General features: G+C 42.5%; 2 protein-coding genes across 2 annotated transcripts in view; one reads left to right on the top strand and one right to left on the bottom strand.

The window, feature by feature from the left end:
- LOC148828414 (zinc finger protein 106-like) overlaps positions 1-24500 on the top strand; it is a 29573-nt gene extending 5073 nt beyond the window's left edge. Inside the window, exons 4-22 of the mRNA XM_088925416.1 lie at positions 1171-1368; positions 3843-5747; positions 6376-6937; positions 7370-7439; positions 8079-8233; positions 8628-8688; positions 9125-9433; positions 9944-10652; positions 11254-11303; positions 13263-13408; positions 14180-14314; positions 15149-15265; positions 16160-16351; positions 17243-17305; positions 17921-18040; positions 19393-19464; positions 19682-19753; positions 20725-20871; positions 21498-24500. Coding sequence (XP_088781542.1) covers positions 1171-1368; positions 3843-5747; positions 6376-6937; positions 7370-7439; positions 8079-8233; positions 8628-8688; positions 9125-9433; positions 9944-10652; positions 11254-11303; positions 13263-13408; positions 14180-14314; positions 15149-15265; positions 16160-16351; positions 17243-17305; positions 17921-18040; positions 19393-19464; positions 19682-19753; positions 20725-20871; positions 21498-21554 — 5140 coding nt within the window. The 3' untranslated portion in view covers positions 21555-24500. The remainder of the gene's footprint in view (positions 1-1170; positions 1369-3842; positions 5748-6375; positions 6938-7369; positions 7440-8078; positions 8234-8627; positions 8689-9124; positions 9434-9943; positions 10653-11253; positions 11304-13262; positions 13409-14179; positions 14315-15148; positions 15266-16159; positions 16352-17242; positions 17306-17920; positions 18041-19392; positions 19465-19681; positions 19754-20724; positions 20872-21497) is intronic.
- Positions 24501-25408: 908 nt separating this feature from the next.
- LOC148828413 (calpain-3-like) overlaps positions 25409-27856 on the bottom strand; it is a 46992-nt gene continuing 44544 nt past the window's right edge. Inside the window, exons 22-24 of the mRNA XM_088925573.1 lie at positions 27612-27728; positions 27471-27529; positions 25409-26837 (exon numbers count right to left, since the gene is read on the bottom strand). Coding sequence (XP_088781699.1) covers positions 26811-26837; positions 27471-27529; positions 27612-27728 — 203 coding nt within the window. The 3' untranslated portion in view covers positions 25409-26810. The remainder of the gene's footprint in view (positions 26838-27470; positions 27530-27611; positions 27729-27856) is intronic.

Raw genomic sequence — 27856 nt, 5'->3', positions numbered from 1 at the left:
CTTGTGCCCAGCTCCCAGCTGGTACTGGGGCTCTGCTGTTTGCATTCCAGGGAAGCAGTGCACCCACTTCTGGATTCCGCATGTCATTTGCGTGTCTTTGAGACTGCATGGGTGTTGGCCTGCGTGTTAAGTATGTTGACTTAACATATAACACTCACGATTTGGTATGCAATGCACTGTATGTTTGGCAGAATTTGATTTTTTAACCATAATTCATTATGCATTAATCAAGAAAGATAAATGGCTGTTAAGAAAGAGAGAACAAAACCAAGATAACAAAACAAGAGGTGTTTAAGGGTTGCTCATTATCAGTTGCATATTATTAAGACAACCAGATAACATAAAGAAGATAGATAAGGGTTAATTACAACTGAAGATATTTTTATTCTGGTTTCAAAAAACCTGTCTCTGCTCTAAACTGACATATAACTGTCATGGCTTCAACATATAAAGTAACTGCTGCTGCATGACTGAATTTCATCAAATCTTTGGGTCAGGATCAAGGTCTAATGCACGTTGCATTGCTCAGTTTGAGTAACAAATGCAGCCCTGTATCTGCTCATGAGAAGAAACAACGGTGTCTCTCTATCTGTCCTCTTTGGAGTCCTGGCATTCCTGAATAGGGCAGAGGAAGGGAGGGGGGGAGAGCAGCTGCTGTAGCTCCAGTTACAGGAGGAACAGGATTGGTCAGGGGCCATGCCTCCTCAGCACTTCATGTAAGGGGTGTCTGGGGGGAGATTTGCGTGTCACAGATCAAAAACAGACCCAGTCGCTGGGCAGCCCCACAGTGTCAGCACCATCATGAGAGAGCGCTAGGCTGTCCGGCAGCGGGCGGGCGCGCTTGTCTGTGCTCCTTCAGGCCTCGCCATGCTTCCTATCCCGCCGGGATTTTGACCGCAACAGTTCAGGAAGAACCATTCCTCGTCCCGCAAGAAACCAAACAAACCAGAAAGTTGTTTTGCCTCCTGAATGTTGACAAATCTTTGCGGATCATAGGACAAAGGAGCTCGTTTCGGTGGCGGCGCTTATCCCCTCCGGTCAGATCAGTCCCTGCGGAAGTCCGCCCCGATCGGACGAGTTTGAAGGCAAGCTCCACACCGGCTCCCCCGGATTCGGCCTGACCATGCCAGTGGGAAGTATTGACCGCCCCCTGTCCCCTTCGCGTCCTAGGGACTGTGACCACGAGTGCCGCGTCTGTGGGGTGGAGGTGGTGGGACTCACCGCCTACGCCAACCACATCTCCAGCCCCCTGCACAAGAGCGCAGTGAAGGCGCGGGAGAGAGAGGACGAGGGGAAGGATGAGTGTGAAGAAGAGTACTTCGACAGGGACCTCATCCAGCTTATTGAGAAGCGCAGAGAGCAGATCCGGTAAGGGCAGCCATGGAGTTCACTCTGGTTCTGTTGAGCTGTTGTTTGCATCTGAGGTCCGTCTGTCTGTTTTTGTTTCTTCTTGACCAAAGATCTCCAGAGGTGAATAACAAAATTGAAACCCAGTTATCGGACAGATTTGTTTAATATGTTGCTCATGATTTATGTAGCATCCATGATTTGGACTCTTTCACACAAAGAATCATTATGGAGGTAGTTGTGATTATCCAGTTTTATTGTAACATCAGCATAAACTACCGCTCTGCTTGAGGCAGTAGATCAATTTAGTAGGAGTATAGATAATATAATATTAAAGATAAGATATAAAGATAAGATAAAGTTTGTTTATCTTCATTTTAACCCAGATTTAATATTCTCAATCTCCCAGCACAGTACTGATGTTTTTCTCAGTTTCCCATCTCATTCAGATCTTGCTTGTTTTTCATTTTGTTACAGCTGAAAAGTCAGCAGCCTTACTATGCATTTCTAAACCTTTTTAACTAAGTTAATATAAGGTTTTCAGTGACGTTTTATTGCCATTAAAAATGAGCAAAAAGCACTAAAATACATAAAGACAGATGATCAAAAGTTTTGATGACTTAAATTTTTATTTTCCAGCACCTGATTATTCTTTCTAATAACAGGAGCCGTTATTCCTTTAATGGCATAGTCTGGGGCTGTGGACAAGGTTCTAAATTAAGGCCAAGCTGTACACGAGCTGGACCCAGAATCATATATCATGAGATGGGGCTTAAAACAGACACAACCAGACCCTTTGCAGAGCTCTGCCTTTTGCATCGTATTAGTAGGAGGTATTGCAACCTTCTAATTTGACTAGGAAATATAATTTGTCTTTAATGGCACAGTAAGCTGTAGAACTCGTCATGCTTTCAAGCTGTAGGTTAAGAATTATTGCTGTTTGGTTTCATGCCAGAACTGATAGAGGCCCTCCCAGACAGTGTACATTTGAAGTCTGTCCCTTTGCTTATTGACAGCTCTGACACAGTTTGTTCTGTTCATTTTTAAACATTTTCATGACACAAGCCCCCCCATGCTAATGAGACAGGAGTCTGAGAAAATCAACACAGAGGTGGGACTCAAAATCTGACATGAACAGGCTTTTGGGACAGAAAGAGTTTTTTTACTTAGAAACAGCGTGACAGAAAACATTTGCATTTTCCTGCCAAAGGGCAAGAATAAATGCCGGTTGTCTGCCTGCTGAAGTACAATTTGTGTTAAAAAAAACTTCTACCATTGGAAATCAAATGTGATTTTTATTTTTATTTTTTTAAGATCTCTAAAAATAAAGCCTCCTGCACTACCCAGTATTGTCTTTGTCACTTTTCAGAGATACCTTGAGATACCTTAGTTAAAGATGGGGTCAGTCACCACAGTAAACTGCGGTAAGGGTAAAGAACTCTGTAATAAGAACGTAAGACAGGAGACTTAAAAACACACTTTAATCAGCGTCAGTCAGCAAAATTATTTTTGAAGAAAAGTACAAAAAAAGCTTGCAGATAATTACAGATCTTGAAGTTCAATTCAAAATACAAGCTATGGTGCCTTTGCTGTGTCTTTAACTGATGGGAATGAGCACAATAAAAACTCACAGGACAATACTGGACAGTCCAGACGACTTTATTATAGAAATCTTGCATCATGAGGCCCTTTATATACCCACACATGTCATTAATTGACCTCCATTGAGGTGGAATAGACAACCACCTGTTAACTAATTCATTAACAAGACTTTACCCAGCGTGTCTGTTAATAGCCTAATATCCTTTGGTGACAGGTTAGCTGTTAAAACAGTCACTTCAAAGACTGATTTGCCACACTATGGTTGACCTGAATTAGATGTAGTTTCCTATGAGTTCACCATGCTTTAGTACACAGGGACAAGTAAATGCCACAGTGTACCAAAGTTAACATTACTTGTTTGCACCCATTTGTCCTGGAATTAAAAACAAAAATGGCCAAACCATGGCATATATGAAGTAGACTGAAAAAAAGGCTTTGAAGCTGAAGGTTCTTCTCTGAGAAGGTAGTTTGAAAGCTGTCATTGATATAACACAGAGAACAGCTTTGCCAATTGTCAGGAGCGGGGCTTGGTGTGCACCTGTTCAGATCACATGGCACAAGTTCTTTGCACAGAGCAGTGAGGTCATTGCCACTGCAGTGCTCTCAAACAATGAAAAACTAGTGTCATGAATGCTGCAGTAAGACACTAGCAGCAAAGACATTATCACTTAAAGACCTTAGAGAAACAACTTCCTTTCTTCCTTAGACTGCCTTTTCTATATATATATTTGCTAAATCCTTTTCCTTAAAAAATGTAAATATTTTAGAATTTTAGAGTTGCTTTTTCTGTACTGTTTTAGGTCCAAAGAGGCCTATACAGACAGAAGTTTAAGAATGTATCTTCTGCTTGTCCTAGGATAGTTTCTAGTCATGTTGTCTGTCTGTTGATTCAGTAGGGAGAAAGAGGAAGCAGCAAAAGCATCTTTGAATGAAGAAAACCAAAGGCACCAGCAGAGAAATGAAGAGAGACAGAGCTACCTGGAAAACCAGTCTCGCTGGCATCACCAAAGGCCTCCGCCCAGGAACTGGGGGTGGGAAGACAGCAGATTCCCAGGAAACCATAAGGGTTGGGGAAACCCCTGCTGGCAGTCAGGTGGGGGTCCCTCTGGTAGGCATCCGGGTGAAGGACAGGGAAACTGGCATGAAAACAGGCAGGGCAGGAATGCCGGCTGGCACCCTGAAGGATCTGCAGGTTTCTCTAATTGGTATCCTGGCAGAGGAGGGGGCAACTGGGGATCTAAGTGGGGTTTTAACAGATTCCTGCCCCTAAGGGACAAAGCCCAGCCGATGAACAACAACTATGGCTGGAACAGGTTCTACTGGGATCGACAGGATGTGAACCAAGGTTCTACGACACCAGGAATAAACATGACCTCCAATTTCGATTTCACCACTGACAATATCCCTATGAGTTGTTCTTTCCATTATCGTCAGACAGAGAACCTGCCAGCCCCCACATCAGAAAGGAGCAATGGGAAAAACTTGAATAATGCTCCCAAAGACAAACCACGCCGCTGGGCTCCATATCCTCCATCAAAATTCCAGGGCACAGAATCCAAAGAGACTGAAAGCAGACCAGGAGGTGCACAGCATTTTCAGGTTGTTCCGCCAAGACTGAATGACCTAAAAATTAACTTTGACTTCAAGCAAAATTCACCACGGGTATGTCAGAGGGATCAGGCAGGGCTTAAAAGCACCAGTGACCCAGCAGTGACCGCTAAAGGCAGTGAAGCAGTACGACCAAAAGGGAAATCCCCCAGAAGAAGCAGCAACAATGTGTGCATGCCCTCAGTGAAGTCTGGTGTTGCAGCACCCAGTGAGCAGTCAAGCATTTTAGCAAACGAATCTCTCTTCAAAGCTTCTTCTGACCCCAAGTCTAACTTGAGTGCCCTCAACCTGGAAACGGGCTCAGGCAAGAACACGTCTTATGTCTCCAAACTTCGGAGTGCCAGCTCCCAGAACAGCAGTGTCCTTGGGGAGCATGACAGCTCGTTAACAGAGATGCTCAGAAAGGCAAAGGAGGTCCTTAAGGATGATGAATCGCAGGATACCCCCTCTGACCAAGCCATGGAAGAACAGGCTTTCCACTTCAACAAAGATCTACCAGAAAGGTACAAGAAAAGCGTGAGCGAGGAGGAAAAATCCAAAAAGACTGACCTTTTGGAAGACATCAGCGATGGAGATCTTTCTGACTGTGGGAAAGCACAGACCAAGGAGCCTAAAAATAAAAATGCAAGCTCTTCTGCCAAAGAAACATCGACAGACAGATTGTCTCCTTCGGCTTTAAGAGCAACCCCATCGCAAAGCATGTCTTTACAATCGATAGATGTGAGCACATCCAGCACAGAGAGCACAGCTCTTCAGGGTTCTTGTACATCTGCCCCAGAGAATGGAGGGCAGCAGGAGTATGCTGAGGGCGAAGAGGTTGAGCAGAGCATGCAAGGAGAAGAAAGCCAAGCCTCAGACTGTGATCTGTCCAAGGGGAATGGTCAGCACCCTGCTGGGTCTCAGGTGCCCGACTTAAGCAAACTGGGCCTGCCTGCCTTACTGCAGAGGGACCTGACGCGGCACATCGCCCCTAAGAGCAAGACTGGCACCCATGAGCCCAACCTCAACATTGCTCGACGCATCCGTAACATCAGTGGGCCCCGTAAGAGCGAGTCGGAGAAGGACTCGGGGCTGAAGCCCACCCTGCGCCAGCTGATCAGCAGCTCGGGATCCCGCAGAAACGTCAACTGGGACCAAGTGTACCAACAAGTCAGCCGGAAGAAACAGGAGCAGGGAAAAGGACAGCCAAGGTGAGATCAACTGGAAAACCAGCCTTTACATTAAGGCCCACTTTTCTGGTGTTAATGGTGTATATTGCTTCCCATTTACAAGTTGGCTTTGGCCACCTCTTAACCCAGGTGATATTCAGGAATTAATTGTTTGGGAAAAACCTGATCTGGGTTTATTCACTGTATGCAGACCTTACTGTTGCAGAAAACAGTTCTGTGTGCAGATGTATTAGATAAATTACTCTCAAACATACTTTACTCACATAAGAAATGTCATGATAGACTAGACAAGGTTGAATTATCCTTTTGTGTAGGACAAGATTCTTAACCTTTTCATTTTTATTTTAGTGGGTTAGTTTGTTTTTCACCATAAAACAACGGTTTTGCAAAGTTAAAAATAATCGTGTCCTCTGTCATTCACAGAACACACGAATGTACTCTAAAATGTCATTAAAATTGAATTCCAATTCAAATTGAATTGATGAATTTCATCATCTAGGAACTTTGGTTTGTTATTATTGACACTTCTGGTGTGTTACTCAAACCAGTCTTAGAAGAAAATCTTTATAATCCTTGCAGTGAAAACAGTTTTTTTTCTGTGCCCATGTCCTGAATTTAGGTAATGAGTTGCTTTTCATTGGCCCTACAGGTTTGGCATAGAGATGGTGACTCCCCTGCCCAGTGACTTGGAGGAGGGAGCTGATCCTCCTTGTCTGGAAGGCTTTCAGTGGGAAGATATTTCTGTAATGCAGACTGCCACCACTCGCAAGCGTAGCCTGTCTGAGAGCAGCGTGGTCATGGACAGGCCCACCTCCTCCTACTGCCTGTTCACAGACGGGTCTGCCGAGGTTGGCACAGAGCAGGGCGATGGCCTTCATGGGCCACCACCATGTGGGGTGACCTCCGACCTCAAGCTGTGTCCACCTGGATGGCAGACTTCCAAGGCAACGCAGCAGCCCGAGACTGGGCAGGAGCAGAAGGCCGAAGCCACCGAGTGCACTTCTGTCATGAAGGAGCTGCCCGTTGTGAAGAGAGAGGGGGAGCAGGCCTGGAGCCTCTCGCTAGGCCCCGAGAGCGAGAGTACAGCCAGGACCGAGGGAGCGGAGGGAACACTTCGGGGGCCGGACTCCCTGGAGGGAGACAGCAGCTGCACCTCGGGGACCGAGCAGAATGACACACAAGGAGTGGGGAAGAAACGCAGAGCAGCAGCCGTGAGTAGTGACATGCGCAGATCTGTCTACTGGGTTGTAGCCGTGGCAGTATTGGGCGCAGAGGTACTCCAGCATCAGATTCTGCATTGTTAATACCCAGGGTGTGTGCACTCTCTTGTGTTTGCCCACTTGCCCAGCACAGTTTGTATAAGAGCCGCAGATCACATAACTCAAGACTGATGATTCTGTTAACAAGCATAATAATCTGTATGGAAGATTTGGCATCTTAGTGTTTGACTTTGTATTTAGATGAGTCTTTTCCCCAAAATTTGTTTGCACCCTACATTAGGGAAAGTGATCTGTTCATTTTGTTGTAAGATAAATCTTGCATCTAGAGGCAATTTACTGTTCCTTCCCTAAAGTAGTTTTCATAGTGAACTTTCACTACTGGCAGTGTTTCTATTTGACTGACTTTTCTTTCTTTTGTTCAAGGATGTTCCATCCCCAGAAGTTCCCGCTTTAGAGAGGAAGAATAAAAGAAGGAAAATCAAGTCCAAAAAGGGTGAGCGCAGGAATAATTCACGTGATCCTCTCTTGGTTTTACTTCAGGCTCTGGAGTCTCCTAAACAGCTCTTAAGATCTGTGCACAGTGAGGTCCTACTTCCTTTCAGAGTAGTTTTTATCTGGGAGATCTCAGTTCTGGTTTTCCATATTTTTTACACATGGTGGTATTTTGTTTCTTACTGCACTTTTCATATTCTTGTTAAATAATGTTGGGCTACCATGGAAAGGAATGTCCAGATACTGTTGTGAGGCTCCAAGGATGCCAACCAGTGAATGTGTTGTCTTTAGAGGGCATCTTTGAACTCTGTGGCCCGGATGGTTTTGGTTTGAGTCTGGGCCATGTCATTAGCTTTAAGAGACGGCAAACAAGTGTTGGTTTCTCAGCCAATAATTAGTAGAGCCAGGGCTTCAACCAGGAAGCTCCGTGCATTTTTCTTTATTCTCTGGGAAACCAATCCCCATCTCCTAGTTAATACAAGAAATACAGTCTGCATGTTGTGGTTGAATTAGGAATTTCATTAGACCCTGTTAGATCATGGTTTGTTTGGAATCAGGAGCTCTGGACAGGAATTTAGCTGAAATGTAATGGAGAGCAGGGTGTCCGCAGCACTAACCCCCTGCCTGCTGTGTATTTCAGAGCGCACCCAGGTGGACCAGCTCCTGAGCATCTCTCTGAGGGAGGAGGAGCTGAACAGCTCACTGCAGGGGGTGGATGCCAGTCTGCTGCAGGCCCGGGCAGCCCTGCAGGCCGCCTACATTGAGGTGCAGCAGCTCCTCGTGCTCAAGCAGCAGGTAGCCGTCTGCCCACTCTGATTTTTTTTTGGATTCATAACACATAATACTCTGCGCCATTTAATTTGCAAAAACTTTAATAGCATGCACCCTTAATTTAGATTGCAGCTTTAAAGCACACCGTATGATACAATATCCTTATAGACAAAATGCAAGTATATTGGATAATGAATATTCTGTGTATATCACACTCAAATAAAGTTTTCTAAATGCAAAAGGTCATGCATTTGAATCACAGTACATTCACTAAATATGACAATAAATTAGCAAACAGATGTAAATTGTGTTGCACAGTGGAAGTGTTTTATGAGCTATAAATGCTAAAGAAACTGCATACATGTATATATGTCTAATTAGATAACAGCTTTACCTGTAATACTGTTTCTTCATTTAGGTCACCATGGAAATGAGTACGTTAAGAACTAAAAGAATTGAGATCCTGCAGGGAATGCAAGGTAGGAGCTAAAATGTCACACTGATATTTCACCACACTGGTACATAACCAAATGTATCCACTCGACAAAGATGTGAAAAGTCTTGTTTACAGTAAGATGGGCACCTCTTAAACATGCGTTGATCTCTCCTTACCCCAGTGAATGCTGTTTTCAGACTGTCTTCCAGGCTGTGAGCAACATATCGAGCCACATTTCGGCCGGGTTATGGTTAACTGACGCATCTGACAGATCCGCCAAAAGACTGGAACTTGCCCTGTCCTTCAGAAAGTGACCCATTGGCTGACTATTATTATGACATTGGTTTATTATTCTTTTATGTGAGCCGGTATTGCTTGGCTATTTGTGTTTTCTTTATTTGAAAATTAGGTTTGCTTTACGTGTCAAATACGAGCAGAGTTGCTCTCAGCCCCTACACTCTTCTGCTTTTGTCCGGCAGAGGGATACGACGGCCCAGCGGGAGAGGAGCTGGCAGTGGGAGACAACAGACCAGCAGCTGCCGCACATCCGTCCCCCTTCTCTCCCACACTTGAGGGCGCTCCGGGTCCCGCGGGCCAGCCCCCTCCCTCTGTTTTCACCCCCTTTCCCCTGCACGCTGCCCCTCTGGCCCCCCTCTCGCCAGCCGATCCAGCCGCCGTCACCCTCGCGGTGCGCGTCAAGCAGGAGCCCGTCTCCCCAGGCAGACAGCAGCCTCTCCTGACAGCCTCCCCCCAGGACCCGCAGCCCCGGCCCTCCTCAGCCAGCCAAGGTAATCTGGGCAGGTCAGCCTCACAGCTCACCCTGGGCTCCCAGGCCGCAGACTGCACACTTTTTATGGGACAACACTGCGAAAACTGGGGAATCCTGCTCTTTTCAGAGGGGGTTGAGCAGGGCATGTTACTTTTTCCTGAGAAATAAATTTCTACCTCATGGCCAGAGGTGGGTGTAGTCTGACCAGAAATAAGGTGGCCTTTTTGTTAAAGGAGTGTACTTTCAAAACATGGTAAAAGGATATAGAAGTTGTATTGTAATTGTAAACTGCACATGTCTTCACTTTCCAATTCAGCTCAGCCAGAAATATGTTATGCAAAAATGCTGAGCACAACACCAAGGCTTTGAACTGAAATGTGATCACAGGATTAGTAGACATATAAATAGGGAAGCTAATAAGTAACCCAGTAGGCATGTATAGTAAGACATTTTTAATTCACTTTTTAAAATAGAGGTCAGTTCATTTTCACCAGTGCTATAACTCCCGTAGATGTATCTCCCTCACCAGATTGCGTGAAGGTCGTTTCCTGCTGCTCCCCGGGCCTGTCTCAGCCATCGCCGGGCTCCCGGCAGCAGGAGAAGGCCTCTCCCACAAGCTTGGGAACCTCTGCGGCGCCAGACAGGCCAGGCACCCGGATCCAGACGCTGGCCTGTCCGAGCAGAGAAGTGGCACACCGGAGCAAGAGGCCAGAGCCTGTGGCAGAGTCCTCCGTGGGGGCACCATCACCGGAGACCAAGAGCGGGAAGCGGGTGAAGAAACTGAAGAAGAAGAAATCCCTGAGAAAAGCAAGCGACGTGCAGGACAACAGTGACACGGAGCAGGATGGTGACAGCACGCGGCCCACCAGGAAGGCGAAATCCCGAAAAATCCCCAAAGGAGGGCGGGTGAGCACTTCAACTTCACTAGGCCTGGGGGAGGAGGAGGCAGAGCAGGGCAGGGAGGCCAGGCCGGGCCAGGGTGGCACGTCTCTCCTCATGGGGCTGGAACAGGGCACCGCGGACAGCGACTCCTCTCTAGAGGTGATGGAGGTCCCACGCACGCAGCTAGAGGTGGTCTCCATAGACTCGTCCGGGGACGAGAAGCAGGGGTCCCTGGCCAAGGGAGAGTCCTCCTCTGCAACTACACACCAACAGAAGGAAGCCCAGAAACTGGGCTGTGACGAAGTCAGCTCCACCAGTGAACTGGGCACCAGCAGCAGGGGCAAGAACAAGGGAAGGTCAGTTGCGAGTTGTTTAATTAATAGCAACATACAGTTCTAGAACTAGTCATGTGAGCGTAGATGACTGCAAGCCAATTTTCAGCGCGTTGTATTATCCGCATACCATAACCATCACAATGAAGTGTGAATGTATATGTACAAAAATATAACGTTTGCTGATAATTTTAATCAGATGCCTCATCAGCCTCATTAAACCTATAATGCATTTTGTTTTATATAAAACCTCAGAAATATATTTGTATAAAACCTCAAAAAACATATGCCTTTAGCTTGTGAAACCTTGACATGACTGAAATAGAAGGAGGTTATTTCTTTCACGTCTTGTGCTCAAGCTAATAGTCAGCCAGTACAACACCTGGGTTTTGGCTTCAGTCTACAGAGATTTAAATGTAGTGATAGTGTCTTTCTCCAAAATGTTGTGCAACAAGGTAATTTGTACGCAGATAACACTGATATTAGTAATCATTTGCACAGATGCTATTAGCTTCTCTACTATTCTCTATTATTCAGGGACACAATTCATATTGACCTTTCAAAGCAAGCATCAACAACTACAGACCTTAGTATAAAAATGTTAATGTTTCTTTTGTTTCTCCAGTAAAACCCAGGTACCTTTGTCTTCTGTGAAAGGATCAAAGAATTCTTCAGGTGAGTCTTCTGTGTATGTCCTCATTTTTTTTAGTTTTTATTGGCCAGTATGTGATGATGTCTGTTGTTAGTATTGTACATATACTGCTAGCAATGGGAATAGAACAATTTAACAACTGAGTTTCTCTCCCTTTTATCCTCTGTTTTGCTTTAAATTTGTAATTTTGCAGAAAACACCAACACCTTTTCTCTCAAACTTTCCATTTATTGTTGAAAAAGTAGAGTCCTGACCCGTAAGGATCAGAGAGCCAAATTGCTCAAACCACTGTCGCTGACATTAAGTTTTAAACTTTTTTGTAGTTTTTGCCGTTCTCATTTGTTCTCTTCGACACATCGGTTAGAAGAAAAATGTTCAATAGCTTCCTGCCCCCCTGTGTCTTTAAAGTCCATGTCTCTTTAAGAGCCCAGTGTTCACTCAGCATGCTGACAGAGCCCACAGAAGTCAGAACATGTTACAAACTCCATTCTCCCAGGACGAAAGTAGTGCAGTACACATTAGCTTTGATAAAAATAGTCCTGTGAGGGCTGAAATTTCTGTTTATGGGAATGGTATTAGTAACTGAGGCGCTACATTATTATTTATATCAACAGAGGTTTTAAAGGCACGCTGCATACAAGTATGTTGCAGAAAAATTAATCGAATACACTGATAGTCTGAGAAAAGTTCCTTGTTGTTCCTCTGCATGTCTTGTTAGACTTGTGACTGACATCTGGTTGGCTTGTTCTAAACCTTAGGTATTAGGTTACTTGCCACTATGCAGCTTACAGAAGAAGGCACCTGGATAATGTTGCTATATCAACATTCTCTGAAGTATTATTTATCTTTGCAAGTCCAGAATGTAATGGAAGAGTGCCCTTTCACCCTTGTTTTGAGGATACATTTCTGCATTTGTTTTCTGTATGTTCTGTATCATAGCACTCTTTTCCAGGGAGCACAGCCAGCAGTAGTAAATGCAAACCCTTGATGTTCTAGACACTGTTGCATACCACCACCTACTGTATATCCAAGTGTTGTAATAACTTCTAAATAGTAAGATAATGCACTGAAAGCTAATGCTGAGACCTGCTTTAAATAATTGATAGTTGGATTTGTGTTTTTTATTAGAATTTATTTATTTATTAGAATTTAAAAAAGCTTATGGAAGCTTATTAGCACCATGGAGAAAAAAATGATTTTGTTTATACAAGATAGTATTGCTTTCATGTGAGAAAAGTATCTAGTTTATATGAGAAAGGTATCTTTTTTATACGAGAAAATATTCCATTTAAATGCAATAGTTAATTTGTGAACAGTGTTACTTGTATAAACGCAATACTATCTCATATAAACAAGAACATTTTTTTTTCTCTGTGGAAAATAATTTCTGACTGGCACAAGCAGCATAAATGTTCATTTGGGGCATAGCATAGAGACCAGTAATTCAGATAATGTTCAGGGATCTGCTTAAAAAAAGTTGGGAAACATCGTCATTGAAAGTTGCTAAAAAGACACTATGTACTTTATACACATAAAGATAAAACATGGTCATGAACATTGTAATATGACGCTTTATTTTATTTCACAATTGCTTGTTCCTTCCTAGGCAAAATAAAAATCCTTTGGCATGTCTTTATGTATATGAATATATATACAGTACATGGGTGGTTAATGTTAGGATCTTTAGAATAGGTGCATCCATAACACAGAAAATGACTGGGTCAAACCAAAAATGATCTAGTATTTATTCAAAAAAAGGAGAAGCTGATGCAAAAAAAACTCCTAGCTCCTATTAGAACGTCAGCTTATTTTTTAAACTAGGCCTAACACAGGCAAGGACAACTGTTTTCTTGTAGTTTACAAATCATACCAGAGAGTCTTCAGCACTATGCAGACTTCAGTCCTTTTTTTTAGCTTCTTTCTCTGAAAAGCTCTTGATGGATTGTGTAAGAGCGAAACAAAGGAAAGTGTCGTTTTTCTAGAGGTGTCATCGGAGCCTGGCGAAGAGGAGGAGCCCACAGAGGGGGCATTTGAGGGCCACCAGGCTGCTGTGAACTCCATGCAGATCCACAATGGCTTGCTGTACACCTGCTCTGGGGACAAGACAGTGCGAGCCTTCAGCCTGGTTGTGAGTGAATGAGGGGAGACTGAGGGGACAGAGGACCACTTCGCAATGCTGAATCACAAACACATGCCAGAGTGGCCAACGACATTGAAACACACTATTTAACATTGCTGCCAGCTCTTCTAAACATATTCCTGAGATACCACGTCAGACAGAATTACCTCAATACACATGTTCTAGGGCTCTGGGGATTCACCTAAAGAGTTGTGATGTGATTAAGTCAGCAGTATTTTCCGGTGAGCACCAACATATCCAACCTGAGGATTAAATTGTACTTCTGGGATAAACAGAAAACTATCCTCTTAGTACAAGCTCTTACACAGATGTTCCTGTAGCCATAATTGTTGTGACTAGTATATCACAAAGGCACTAGGGATTTTGTAGTAAGATTAATTTTCTGTAATAATGATGACAGTATTGTTCTATGTGTTATTATGGTTACTGTATTTCAACGGAAAATGTCAGCATCAGCAGTTCAGTGGGGTTAGTGTTCTTCCATTGTTTTAAAATCCAGAGTGTGTGATTTACACCGTCAGTACTTTGGATTGACCTTGATTTGTCAGGGAATACAGACCTTTACAGATCCAGCCTTTAGGTGTGTATCTTAAGCTATTTTTTAGAGTTACAAGCTTCCACCTCACTGGGAAATATACCTGTAGGTACTTCCTCCATAAGACAGAAAGATTATTTTGCATTCATAGTGTAAAAGCTTTTATCTATATAATGAAACTTCAATGTAAAATGCCTAAGAACCCAGATGCTTGTGTATTTCAGACCCGCAAGTGCGTGGCCGTGTTTGAAGGGCACACAACCAAAGTGAACTGCCTGATGGTGTCCCAGGGCCCTGGGATGCCTGTGTACCTGTACACCGGCGCCAGCGACCACACGATCCGCTGCTACAACGTCAAGGTACCCAGCAGCAGAAGCTGTTCACGCCTACTCTTCTCTGTTTCCAGCTGTGCACATATAAGCACAAAAGTAATGTCCACTGCATTGGACTCTTACAATTCATACTATGCATTCACTACCTGTGCCAGTGTATCTGCACAGGCACATATATCTTTATTGATCTCCAGCAGACGAGTCAGGGATGGTAGGGTTAGACTTCATGGCCCAGCATGATCAGGGTTTTTAGACTGCCAGATCCTTATGTGTACCTGTGTACCAATTTCATGCACCCCCGGGTGTTAGGTTGATCTCATGTGCAGTAGACAAAATTACCTGGAATGTGAAAACGAGCTGGTCATGGGAGTGATGGCAAAGTCATACTGCCATTGAAACCGCTACAGTACAAAAGGGTCTGGAATAGGATTACTGAGTTATTATAGGAGCCTAGCAGGTCTCACTGTCCTGTAGCATGTGCACTGAAGATTAAGACTCAGTTAAGAATAGACCAGTAAGCCAGATGCTGTAGATGAACACCCATGAAACAGCCCAGCAAGCTATTGTACATCGGTCTTGCTTAGTGGTTAAGGATGAATTGGGAGTCATCACTAATGAGGACCAGTCTAGGACAAAGTGGCATTTGTACTGTAAATTAATTAGATTAATTAGGCACAGGTAATTTCCAAAGCCCTTCAGTGATGAGGCACATGAACACCTAGAACATTTCAGACCAGGGTGACAACAAGCAAGCCTTGGGTTTCACAAAGAGAGCTGCACGTCGTGTTTGAGTGTAATAATCCCTGAGTGTGGACTGGCTGGAGGTCCCCCTGTACCTGACGGTTGCTGTCTGTCATGCAGACCCTCGAGTGCGTGGAGCAGTTCTGCCAGCTGGACCGGGTGCTGTGTCTCCACAGTCGCTGGAAAGTGCTGTACGCTGGGCTTGCAAATGGGACGGTGATCAGCATCAGCTTGAAGGTAAGACACCTGTAACAGCCCTTGGCTCAAATTGAGAAGGGATTGCACTGCAGTGGAAGAAGGTTTTATGGTAAGAATCTTGCTTTCTTTTAGAGAAAATCAAATTGAGGCACACTATCATATATGTCCACTTTTGTGCATTATTTTGTATTGTATTTTATGTGGGCTGCACAGTAGCACACTGGTAAGCATTGCTGCCTTGTAGCACTGGGGTCCTGGGTTCAATTTCCGGGGTGCGGAGGTGCGGAGAGTGATGTGTATATCTGTGTGGAGTTTGTATGTTCTCCCCGAGTTTGTATGGAGCTCCGGTTTTCTCCCACAGTCCAAAGACAAACTAGTAGGTTAATTGGCACATGGGAAAATTGGCTCTGGTGTGAGTGTATGTGTTTGTGTCTGTGTGTGCCCTGCGACGGACTGGCGTCCCATCCAGGGTGTATCCTGTCTTGTGCCCGGAATAGACTCCGGCTACCCTAAACCCTAAATTGGATGAAGAGGTTAGAAAATGGATGGATGTATTGTGTGTGCTGGTGTAGCCAACTTCATTCAAATCAGGTATTGAATAATGCAGGTAATTCTTATAGAAGTTTTCTATTAACTAATGCAAGGGAACAAGTAAATTTCATGCTGAAAAGAGAAGAAACACAACGAATTTTGTTGTCTTCAGGTGTGGCTTCACAGCCGAAATGTTGTGTTTCTTTTCTTCTCTTTTCAGCATGGAATAAACTTTTACTTGTTCCTTTGCAGCCTTTACATTCTGACTCGGCTACCTAGTTGAACTATTAACTGCTGCTTTGCCTTTCCCCACAGACAGTGTACACCAACACAGCTTCAATTTGCCATTTGCTGTTCATGCTTTGGTTCTTGTAACCCCCTGCTCTCCCCGGCTCTCCACAGACCAACAAGCAGCTGGACGTGTTCGAGTGCCACGCCCCTCGGGCCGTGAGCTGCATCGCCACCGCCCAGGAGGGTGCACGGCGGATCCTGCTGGTGGGGTCGTACGACTGCACCATCAGCGTGCGGGACGCCAAGAGCGGCTTGCTGCTGCGCACCCTGGAGGGTCACACCAAGACGGTGCTGTGCATGAAGGTGATTCATGAGTGCTAAAGGCTTTCCTGCACTCAATTCCCACTCTTTGTATTGGTTTGCCAGCAGCCATGTTGCCCTGAAACTCACCACTGAGTGGTAACCCACTGAAGCTACGCAGGTGTGAGCCTGGTCAGTACCTGGATGGAAGATTCCTGGGAAAGCTAAGGCTGCTGCTGGAAGAGGTGTTAGTGGGGCCAGCAGGGGGCACTCATGTGTGGGTCCTAATGCCCCTGTATAGTGACGGGGACACTATACAGTAAACAGATGAGACATAAAAACAAGGTCCTGACTCTCGGTGGTCATTAAAAATCCCAGGGCGTTTCTCTAAAAGAGTAGGGGTGTTACCTCGGCATCCCGGCCAAATTTCCCCCTGTCCTTTCCCAGTCATGGCCTCCTAATCCCCATCTATGAATTGCTTCGTCACTCAGTTATTTTCATACTGATAGCTGGTGTGTGATGAGTGTACTGGCACATTATCACTGCCGTCACATCATCCAGGAGGAGGCTGCATATTGGTGGAGGGGATTCCCCTTTACCTGTAAAGCACTTTGAGTGGAGTGTCCAGAAATGGGATTCCTACAAGGTCGGGTAATTTAATATTTAATTTATATTTAATATCCCGTGAAATATTTTAGTATGGAAATTGGAAAATCTTGGAAAGTCCAAGAATTTTTAGGAATTCTACTTGTGGTCATAGTATGTGCACATTATTTGTGTTATCTTATTACCTCATTGCATGAGATCCGCAACATTATTGAGAGTAAATTTTTCAAATGTATAACTAGTAAGAGGGGACTTTGCTGCCTGAAGTTTCTAGTTTTGTTTCTCTGAGACAATGGTTTCCTGAACGTTTACCTCTCCTTAACAGCTTTACATAAATATTGCTTTCAGGTTGTGAATGACCTGGTTTTCAGTGGATCCAGTGACCAGTCAGTCCATGCTCACAACATCCATGTAAGTGAGTTATGTCTGTGGGATTGTGAATAGTAATGGAAAAGAGTTTTTTTTCTCATTATTCTACATTATTCTACATTATGTTGTACTATAAATCAATTAAGTATATTGATTTATAGTACAACATAACTGCTATAGTATTTTGTGGTCATATGTATTAAATACAGGGTAAGGTTTGTTGGTGCTCACGCTTTTTTAACAGTGTAAGTGAATGTGTCATATTTGGAACCACATATTTGCTTTAAGTTGTCAAGCAGAAAAAAAACTTAGAAGATGCATATTCTGCAACAAAATAGACAAATATATGTATTTTTGTTTGTGAACAGACCTCATTCATATAATTTGTCTTCAAGAGCCAAATTCAGCACTGTGTTACCTAGGTTAAGGAGAAAAAAGGTAATTAAATCTCTAACACAGTGTTAGCACACCAATGTGGACAGGCCTAAGTCTGTAGTCTTGTTCCCCAGTACTTTTTCCACAGTGTAGAAGGCATCTACAGTATGGGAAGAGGCTGCGGAAGTGTGAGTAATGTGCACTCCCATATTGGCATATTTGTGTTTTTACTGATCTGATCTCCTGCTTTCTTTGGCTGCTCTGCCCACCCTGTCTGTTCAGACCGGGGAGCTTGTGCGGATCTACAAAGGGCACAGCCACGCCGTCACCGTGGTGACTATCCTGGGGAACGTCATGGTCACAGCTTGTCTGGATAAACTGGTGCGCGTCTATGAACTGCAGGTAAGCACATTCAATAATTCCAGCCAGCTGGGCCAAATCCTACCCTGGTTTAAGGATGAAGAAGAAACTTTTCTGGTTTTCTAACATGAGCTATTTAACTAGCTCTGTTTCTCAGCAGACTCTTCAAAACCCAGGGGAACAAAGCTATAAATGAATCCTGAAAGTTTTTAGTCAGTTATTACAATTTTATAAATCAGATTATTTAGATTATTCTGCTAACAACCAAATGTGTTTGATGGGCTGAGTGTGCTCCTCTTATGTCCTGTTAAAAAAACAACCACATGCTGATTTGGAGATGCATCATCCTTAAAAACTAGTGATGCACTCATGCATAAAAAGCATGTCTGTTTGGCTCATCCCTTACGTAATCCTTGCCCTGCAGGCCTCTTGAAGTTTTGTTGATGTAGTACGCACTGCCTCTCCACAGGCGTTATTCACTAACATTTCTTCCAGTTTGAGACACAGCACTAAATTAATTTTTGTGTTTAATAAATGACCGTTTCTTTTATGAAGTGCTTATGCATAGATTGGGTTCAAGTAAACCTATTTGGAACATTTGTATTTAGCTATATAAAGAGGTAAATTTTTGGGGTTCTTGAAGTACCAGCTTTATAAATGTTAAAAAGAACAAAATATTATATTTGTTGTTTTGAGAATCTTTTAAGGCACAGAAACATGTCAAGGAGCAGGCACATTGGAATACTTCCCAGAGAACTTACTGAACACAGGGACAGATAGTGGTGCCTAACACATGAGCTACACAGCTAAAATATTGCTAAGCTGGCATGTTTAACTTTTTATGTCTTTTGGGAAGTAAAGAAAAGCTGTGCTTGGTTTTATCAACAAACATATACACAAAAGGCAAGCAGAGAAATGAATTTGCTTTTCTGAAATGTTCAAAATGAATAAAGAAGAGGTGTGTTCAAGTACACACCCCTGTCATTTTAGTTTAAACACACTTGAGAGCGGTAATGTTAGAGAACACCAGGTGCAGAGTTCAGGAGATGTTTATCTGATAACTCATGTTTGCTGTAGGGCCAGAGGGAATCGACCGTGTTAAGAGTGATATATAGATCACAGGCATGAAGTACATGATGTTTTTCCTTTAAATATGAATGTGGAGCACGCAGCAGTTTTCAAGTGTGCTGTAAAAGATGGAGGAAGTATGTTGAAAAGCCTGTCGCTATAAGTAAGCAACCTTTCGGTGACTATGGTTAAAGAAATGGTTTTATATTTTGTTTTATATGAGCAAATGTAATTTTTCCAGATATAATTTCCTTAGAGGTCTTAGAGTATTTTAAGGCACTTGGTCAATCCATCTCTTTCTCCCTATTTGAAAACTTGTTTTTCAGTCTCACGATCGACTGCAGGTTTATGGCGGACACAAGGACATGGTGATGTGCATGGCGATTCACAAGAGCATGGTAAGCTAGTTTTCACTCCACTATGAATATAGTAGATGACTGTATCAAGAAGTAGGGACTTTAATCATTATTAATGATATGATTCATATGATTATGAAATGCTTTCCCTTTAAATAATTCTTTAGAAAAATATAAATGCATTCCTTAATATCAACCAATCCCATGTTTTAGACAATCAGAATGTAATAGAGAGAGCAAATCTCTGTTTCTTTCTCAGATCTACACGGGTTGCTATGACGGGAGTGTCCAAGCAGTGCGCTTGAACCTGATGCAGAACTACCGCTGTTGGGTAGGATATTCCTCAATGACGCACAAAGAGTCCTTGATCTTTTTACAACTACTGACACCATTCAATTTACAGGAGAGGGCAACGATTGCATGTCCTTCTGTGTTTTTATACAAATTGTGTCAGGTCACATTGATATTATCAATTTCTGAGGAAATGTGTGTACTATACTGGATGAAAAGTATTCATAGTACTTGTACATTTCAGTTATGGGAATACTATGTAAAATATATAAATATAAAATGTTAGCTTTTACAAACAACATATACAGTATTACCTTCAGTTGGGAAGAATATGTATATATTCAAAATTATGGTATGTGGAAGATTTATGTCTAACAATTTTTAATTAAATTGTCTGGACAGGACAGACAAGAGAGAATACCACCACTTTAGAAGACTGAATTTATGCTCCAGAAACCCTTGAACTCCAGTACTAATAAAAAAGAACAAATGTTGTTACCAAAGTTCAGCATTCCAAATTAAAAATGGTGACTTGACAAGTACAGTTCTGGATACAATATTTTATTTTGGCCCACAGGATTTTCTTGTATTTGCTTGATATGATTCTACTGCAGTAATCCTCCTGAATAACATCACTCAGTAGAGACTCACAGATCTAAAGGCGAGACTTGCCACTAAACACTTGGCAGAGTGCAGAGAAGTCATATTTTGCACTAATGAACTTTATTTTTTGTTATAGAGGTAAAGGGGGATTTATGTCTGAGTCTGCCCTTTTCTAATTAAAGTGGACTGGTGTACAGTCTTGTTGGTATACAGTCAAATGTGTTTATCGTACCTTGTGGTGTGCTTTTTCAGTAGGTCTTTGCACAGTTAAGAAAGAGATGAGCCTGTGTTCTGTCGAGGTCACCTCACACGTACACGGAGAGTAGTGTGGCAGCTGTCAGCGAGTGCTACTACAGGAGTGTGTCTCAGGAGATGACTGTCTCTCCCCTCTTTCTTCATCCCTGGCAGTGGCACGGCTGCTCTCTGATTTTTGGTGTGGTGGATCACCTGAAGCATCATCTCCTAACAGACCACACCAACCCCAACTTCCAGACCCTCAAATGCCGCTGGAGAAACTGCGATGCCTTCTTCACCGTCAGGAATGGGTCCAAGCTGGTACGTTCTGTAACCAGGCTCAGGCCTTCGTAGTCCAATTTGCAGTACTTTGCATGCACACATTTCATTGCAGTTCAGACTGGTCATGATTTGACAAAAAGGTTGATTACCTCAATTTTGCACACCAAAACACCTGATTACTACAGGTGTTGTTGGAGGTGTTTCACTGTCATTAGTCTCTTAGGTCAGTAATGAGAATTCCCCTGTAAAGTTTGAATGCTATTAAGAACAGTTCCCTCTATCTAAGCCTTATATATAAGGCCTTATATAAGCTAAAGAATCATCCTATTTGAATGGTTACTGCTTTAAAATAACAAGAATGGCAGAAAATACTTTTGACTGAAAAGATAATACATAATACTTTTCTGGTATTTTTGACACCATGATTACAGAAAAAGATTTTATTTAATCTTGTCATTCTGCTACATGTCAATGGTGTGTGCAGTTTTATTAGTCCTGAGCAGAACTGACCTTCCAGCACCACTGCTTTATTAATAGAGCAATGGTAGATGAGCGTCATTCTTTCCTGAGGACGGATAGTTTCAAATGGAATGCTATGGGTTGTGTTTTGAAGGAAGTATATATTGTCCGCAATATTGATGTTTTTTTTTTCCATTTTCCTCCAGGATGCTCCCAAGCACATGCAGAAACATGCGGAAGAAGACAGCAAAGTGGATCCTTAATGACGAAACTTTCCCACATTGGGAAGCATGTTGGAAGACCCAAAGAAAAAGGCCTCCTTGCATGTCAGCCTTTCCACCTCACCTGACCCAGAGGCCCAGGAGGGACAGTCTTATTCCCAATGGATTAGATGTGAAGGGGGACAGGGAGGGCCAGCTACAGGCTGGCTCAGTCCACCTCCTCAGAAACACCTGCGCTGTGGCTGTGGCAGGCAGGGCTGTCACTCAGCTGCTGTATTGTGAATCCCTGGTTAGCAGAGGAAAACGGAGGCTGTCCCCATGAACCCTCATCCAGAAATATGACTGAAAAGAGCTCAGCTGTTATTGTTGGAGGGCTCTCTTCAGGCATATTCGTCGTCTTTTTTCCCTCTGTGCTAAGTATTTCTTAAAATTCTGTTGCCTGACATTTTTTGTTGTTTTTTTTAATACAGACCAAAAAAGTAAAACTGTGCAGTCAGCTCTTTGTTTCAGAGAAACTTAAGCACAGGTGTTGTCGTCTGCATAGCAGTTACTTACTGAAGGAAATGTTACAGAAACCTATTTGCCCGACTGTATGGGTAGGGGGTTAAAAAACTACACTAATAGTGTATGATCAGTTCTCTGAGCAGAGCATCCTGGTTTTAAATAATATTGAATTTTTCTTCATTTCCTGGATTTGATACCTTACTGATAGTAGTATTTACAAATTGGTTAAACACAAACTAAGTTTATTGCTAACTGGATAACTACAATGTATCATATAATATCGATAAATTGTTCAAGATCCTGACTAATGGAGTCTTTGTAGGCAGTTGAAATGATTGTTTTTGTACTTCAGAACAATTGGAACTTTTTAATTTTTTTTCTGTAGCAGAAAATGTCCTGCAAACCTATGCCTATGGAACCAGAATGCTGTGCAAAATTGCTGGTTGTCTTGCTGATATCACCCGCAAGAGACACGGTCCTGTGTTGTTAATACTGAACGTGACAAGGGCCTTGGCAACAGCATTGCACCAGCTGTGAACACTGATGTTTCTGAGTTTCCTCGAGGCTAAAAATCTCTATACCTTTCCTACCAGTCTTGCTGTGTCCCAATACTGTCTGTTGGGCTCTAGCAGAGTGACTAAGCTGAGCAGCTTTAAAGAGAATACTGAAATTTGTGGATTTAAATCCACTTTTAAAAAGCTGCTTCCTTTCTTGTTGTTTTAATTACTTAGAAATATATTGATCGGTTTGAATGGGTTTCTGTTGTTTTTCTGTTTTTTTTTTTTAGATTGTGTTGAGATTGCAAACTACAAGTTGGTGTGAAAGAATAGGCCGCATACCTGAAGTGCTATGGTCTTGAAGTGCCTAAAGTTGAGTTTTTATGACAGGAAATTGTTTGCAGTGATGGTACAGAGCACGATTACAGTGTGTGTGTGGTTTCATTGCAGCCATGGGTATTAGTGTAGAGTTTAATACCTCTGCTTGTGCTGAACATTTCAGTGGTGAATAAGTATTGCACCTGAGTCATGAAAAGGAACACCATACTCGAGTTTGTTGTTGTGTGTATTTGTTATATTTCCTTATGTTATTTTACTCACATGGTACTCACCATGTCCCCGGTGATGCCATTTTCACGTCGCATCATACAAATGCTGTTAATTGGCGGCATCAGTGCCATACCATAACCAGGTTGAACCTCCTGTGTGGTTTCTAATTTAGTTTGTGTGTTTGGAGGAATCAGATCAGCAGTCGGAAATCAGTTCCTTTTCCTTCACATCTGTGACGTGAAGTGCCTCAGTGTCGCATATAGAACGCATCAAAAATGTGAACTGCTTCTTTTCCTAGTTTCTTGTAGTCTTCCATTAGAGTGGATATCTCCAGGTGCCGTTTCTCCACTCAGCTTTGGACTGTCACGCTCCTCACTAGCGGATACTGATTAGAGAGAATAGCAAACGGCCACTAAGCACATGTGCTGCAGACAACCAATGCCTTCATCTCTTTTCTTCCCCTCACAGATTCATGTTTTCACTTGAAAAGTTACGTTCATGGTTGTGTGCTGTAGGATTGAAGCCATTGGCACTGTAGCTTCACAACAGAAAGGGCTCCGGCTGTCTTTTACTATTCCATCTCTTTTCTCGAGCAGCGAATCACGTAGATGCATAGCAAAACAGGTTTAGTTCTCTGTTCTGTTTTTCTTTCCTCACACACGTCTGGGAGCCTAAAGTTCTGCAGATGTTAGATGACAGTTACAACACGTTATAAACGATGAAAGTGTAGATTTTTTTTTTTAACCGTGTGAGTGTTTTTGTACTTTTCTGTATTTGTTTACAGTGTTAATCCTGTAAAGAGTATTTTCAAGCATGAAACACAGATTGTGAGATCACAGCCCATCGCATTTGGCTTCTTTTGTTTCTTGAAGTCTAAATGGTGAATAAAAGACTGTATCAGGAATATGAACACAGATTTCCATACCGTACTTGGAACATGAGCAGAAATATTTTGTTTAAGAAACTCTTTGGTTAGTATTTTTCGTATCATTTTTATATAGTAAGAAAAGATAATTTAAACTTACATACTTGAAACCTTGACATTTTAAAATTGTTTTTTTAATCAGACTACTTAAGTGATGAGTATTTGAAATACTGTGCATTGTGAATTATCCTGCCATTCTGCTGAATTTCTCTCCTAAGCACCAGTTATTGATCCTTAAGTTTTTAAAAGGTATTTGTTGTGATTCAAAATTTTCGTTACTGCCTTGTATAACCGTCCGGTTCTGTTAAGTGTCACATTATTTTCCTGAAGTGCAAAACCTTGTCTTTGGGGTATCATTTTGAGAAAACAATGCAGCAGTTTCAGTGCTGCCTTTCCATAATTTCTTGACAATACCTTTTCATTTAAGGTACAAAGCTGTGAAGTTGTTGAAATTTTATAAAAGAAAGGAAACCTGCAAAAGAAAGTAAAGTTTTAAGCTTTCCTGATGTTTAACTGTTGGCCTTTGAGTGTTTCTTTCAGGTTCATTTTCTTTTTCATTGTAATTCTTTTGATATTACCTTCTATTAGTGTTTTCATTAACGAGTACAGATTCTTGTCTTTTTTTAATTGAAAAACAAAAAGCATCATTACACCTAAGGATGATATCCTCTTTACTTCAATGAAATAGTCTTGAAACTGAATGTCTCAGAAGATCTGTGCATAGATTCAGGCAACTAAACCTGATGCTTCAGCATTTTAGCCTGGGTTACAGTAAGATAGATTAGTAAAGATATTTACTGATGCATAATGCAAACACAATAGTCTCCCGGTTTTACATCAGTGGCTCATTAGGCAAACTACTTAAATTTTAAATAGTGAGGAAACATGTTTGTTGATTGAATATTATTGTTCCTTCAGATAAAAATGTAATCAAGTCATGTTGTTTAACAAAAATATAAGGTGGTCAATGTTTGACATTTGAGTTATTAAAGTCTCTACAATTGGTTGATTCCGAATTTTTACAGCTATTCAACAAAACGTGACTAAACTGCACGAGCGATGAAAGATCCAGTACAAAAACAATGCCCTGCTTGAGTATTGAAGATTGCCTGATTGTTATTGACCTTAAAGGCAACTGTCTGGCAGACATTGCTCAGCGAATGAGATGTTCTACCTAAGCAATCATATGAGAAAGGAAGGAAGCAGGCTCTGGGAGGCATTTGATTACCAGATTGGCCTGGGATCATCCCATCACCTGAGGAATCTAAAGACCGGAGTAGCCACACCATGCGGAATGTCATGGAGAGGAACTTGCACATTAGCAGGATTAATTATATGATTTCATTATGACAGTCACATTTCATGAGAAGATTCTGTGTGGTATGAGATGTTTCACAGGAGGACTCAACAAAGCAAATTCAGCCAACACTTATTTATTTGATTAAAAATGCAGTACACTCATTTTACCCAATCTTTCAAAGCAGAATTCCAACCCTTCCTCATTCACGATGGTTACCCTAGCACCAAAAGCACCTGGGGGAGGGGAGAGTCTGGGGGCGGAGTGGAATATTCACAGGTTTCATGAAGAGGCTTGGAGTTTCAGTAGGACCATGTCCTGAGTTGTTTGTCCTGTAACAACTAGACTGGTCTTTGTCCTCACAGCTCAGAATTCCACAAACAAATCTCCTTAAAACTTGAAAATCAGTTTTGAAGAAGCTTATATCCTTTTGTGGGAACCTCTAAAGTTTTACATACTATCATATTTTCAAACTTTAGGGATACCTTTTTAAAACTGACTAAAATTACAGAGTGGGTAGTGCTTCTGTAAGATTTCTAATCGTAATTAGCAAAGTTAACTGCAGCTATTGCTAGGAAATCAAACTTTGTTTCTAGACCAATTTCGACCCACTGTTACAAGAGCTGTTATTCAATATTTCATAGATTCTGTGAATCTGGGAACACATTTTGTTACACATTTTGATCACAGGGAGCAAGTTGTAGAGTCATGGGAATCATAAGTAGATTATCTGATTCTAGTCAGACTATTAGACAATAGTTACTTCCAATGGATTACATCACTTTTTAGTTGCAGGCACAGAAGACAGTGCTGAATCTTCAGTGAGACTCTTGCTGTTTCTTTCTTCTTGTTTTTCAAGGGTTCAACACTGGCCTTTCAGTGGAAATACTCATTTGTTATCAAATAAACCTTGTTGCTATAGGAGGTCATGTCTGAGGAAACACTCAAGAGGCGTGTGTGTAGAAACATTAGCAGTGGGTTTCAGTAGAGGTTATTATTGGCACCTAGATCATCGAGACAGTTTCAGCACAAAATGAAAGTACTGTAGTTCCTTAGAAACACAAAAAGCACATTGCTTTTGTAGGTAAACTGATGGTTATTGACAGCAGTTCACAAGAATAAAAAAGCAGAAATTGTATACTCTTTAGCTCTTTAAAAAGGCAGATGGAGATGGATTCTTCTTCCAGATGAGCAATGTTTAAGGTTTATACTGGAAGTCATACAGAGCCTGTGGTGCATGAGTGCATGTTAAAGAAACGGAGTCCCAGATCTAGTCACACAGAGGAAAGAGAGAAAGCATGGCAGAGGGCAGTGGTGGCAATGGCTTTGCCCGTGTGAGGTATATGATGGAGAAAAGAAACGTGCTGGGTCTGCAGTGAGCGAAGCAGGAAGGGGAAGGGAGGAAGAGTCTGAGGCACAGCTGAGGCTGGTGCTGTTAAAAAATGAGGTAAAGGCTGGTGCCGTCTGTCATCAGAAGTGTTCGGAGAGCCCAGCTCACCTACTGCCGCTGATGCAGGAGTTCACCTCTAGGCATACATGGTCAGCTGGAGCCACTGCATAAAAACACACATCCAGAGTCACAAGAAGGGCACTACATCATCTCCAGCTGGGGTCCCCAGTCCTGGCCCTGGAGGGTCAGTAAGTCTAGGTGTCTTGAAAGCACCAGTGCCTTAAGAGCTATGAAAAGACACAAAACTGGTCCAATTAAGCTAATAATAAGCTGATTCAGATTGTTATGATCCCAGCTGGAATCTGGAGACACACCAGCACCCCAGAACCAGATTGTTGACCTCTGCTTTACAGGCTGTTGCAAAGCAGGTCCATGTCAACAAAAGCATTTTCAACGAAAACTGCGAGTGAGGGCTTTACCTAAATTAATGACGTTCTGGCTTGACGTAAATACCTGGACTGGTCTCTATAATTAAAGCTGAGAGCGGCAGGGGTGTGTTCAACATTTTGAAGTAGTACATGTACAGGCTCTCACATTGACTCAGACTGGCTAAATTCGTAATTGTAAATTGGGCAATTGGGTATAACCATTTCTTCACTTTAACGTCTGCAGTTTAATATATACAGTAGACCATATTAAGCTGTTTTTCAAAAGACCCCAGTAAGGAAAATACGATGCTCCATAAGCTGGATTAGCTGTACTTCTAGAAATTGCTATAGCCATATATTCTGCTTACCTCCAACACACTGAGTTTGATTATTCCATCGCCATCTTTATCAAAGGCATGAAACGCTCCTAGGAAAAAAGAGAATATTTGATCACAATGAAGTCACCCAGACCAGAGACCTCATTGTGTGGTGGGAAGGGGGTCACTTACGGAACATCCCCTCCAGCCTGACCAAGCAGCAGATAAAGCTGTCGAAGTCCATATTCATGTTTTCGTTGGCATAGCGCATCGTGATGATGTCATACAGCTGGTTGTTGAGACGGAAGCCTGGGAGGGGCAGAAGAGAGGTAAATGTGCAGCATTTGCTTTGTTAAGGGACTTCATGTCTCCCATCTGTGAGGTGGAATGAAAGATGGTTTTGTAGAGAACTACTACATACCAAACACCACAAGCTG

Source organism: Atractosteus spatula, chromosome 9, assembly GCF_055471065.1.
Source record: "Atractosteus spatula isolate fAtrSpa1 chromosome 9, fAtrSpa1.hap1, whole genome shotgun sequence".
NCBI classification, from domain to species: Eukaryota; Metazoa; Chordata; class Actinopteri; order Semionotiformes; family Lepisosteidae; genus Atractosteus; species Atractosteus spatula.
Note: the sequence above shows the minus strand (reverse complement) of the source record. Positions and strands in the feature narration are given on the sequence as shown.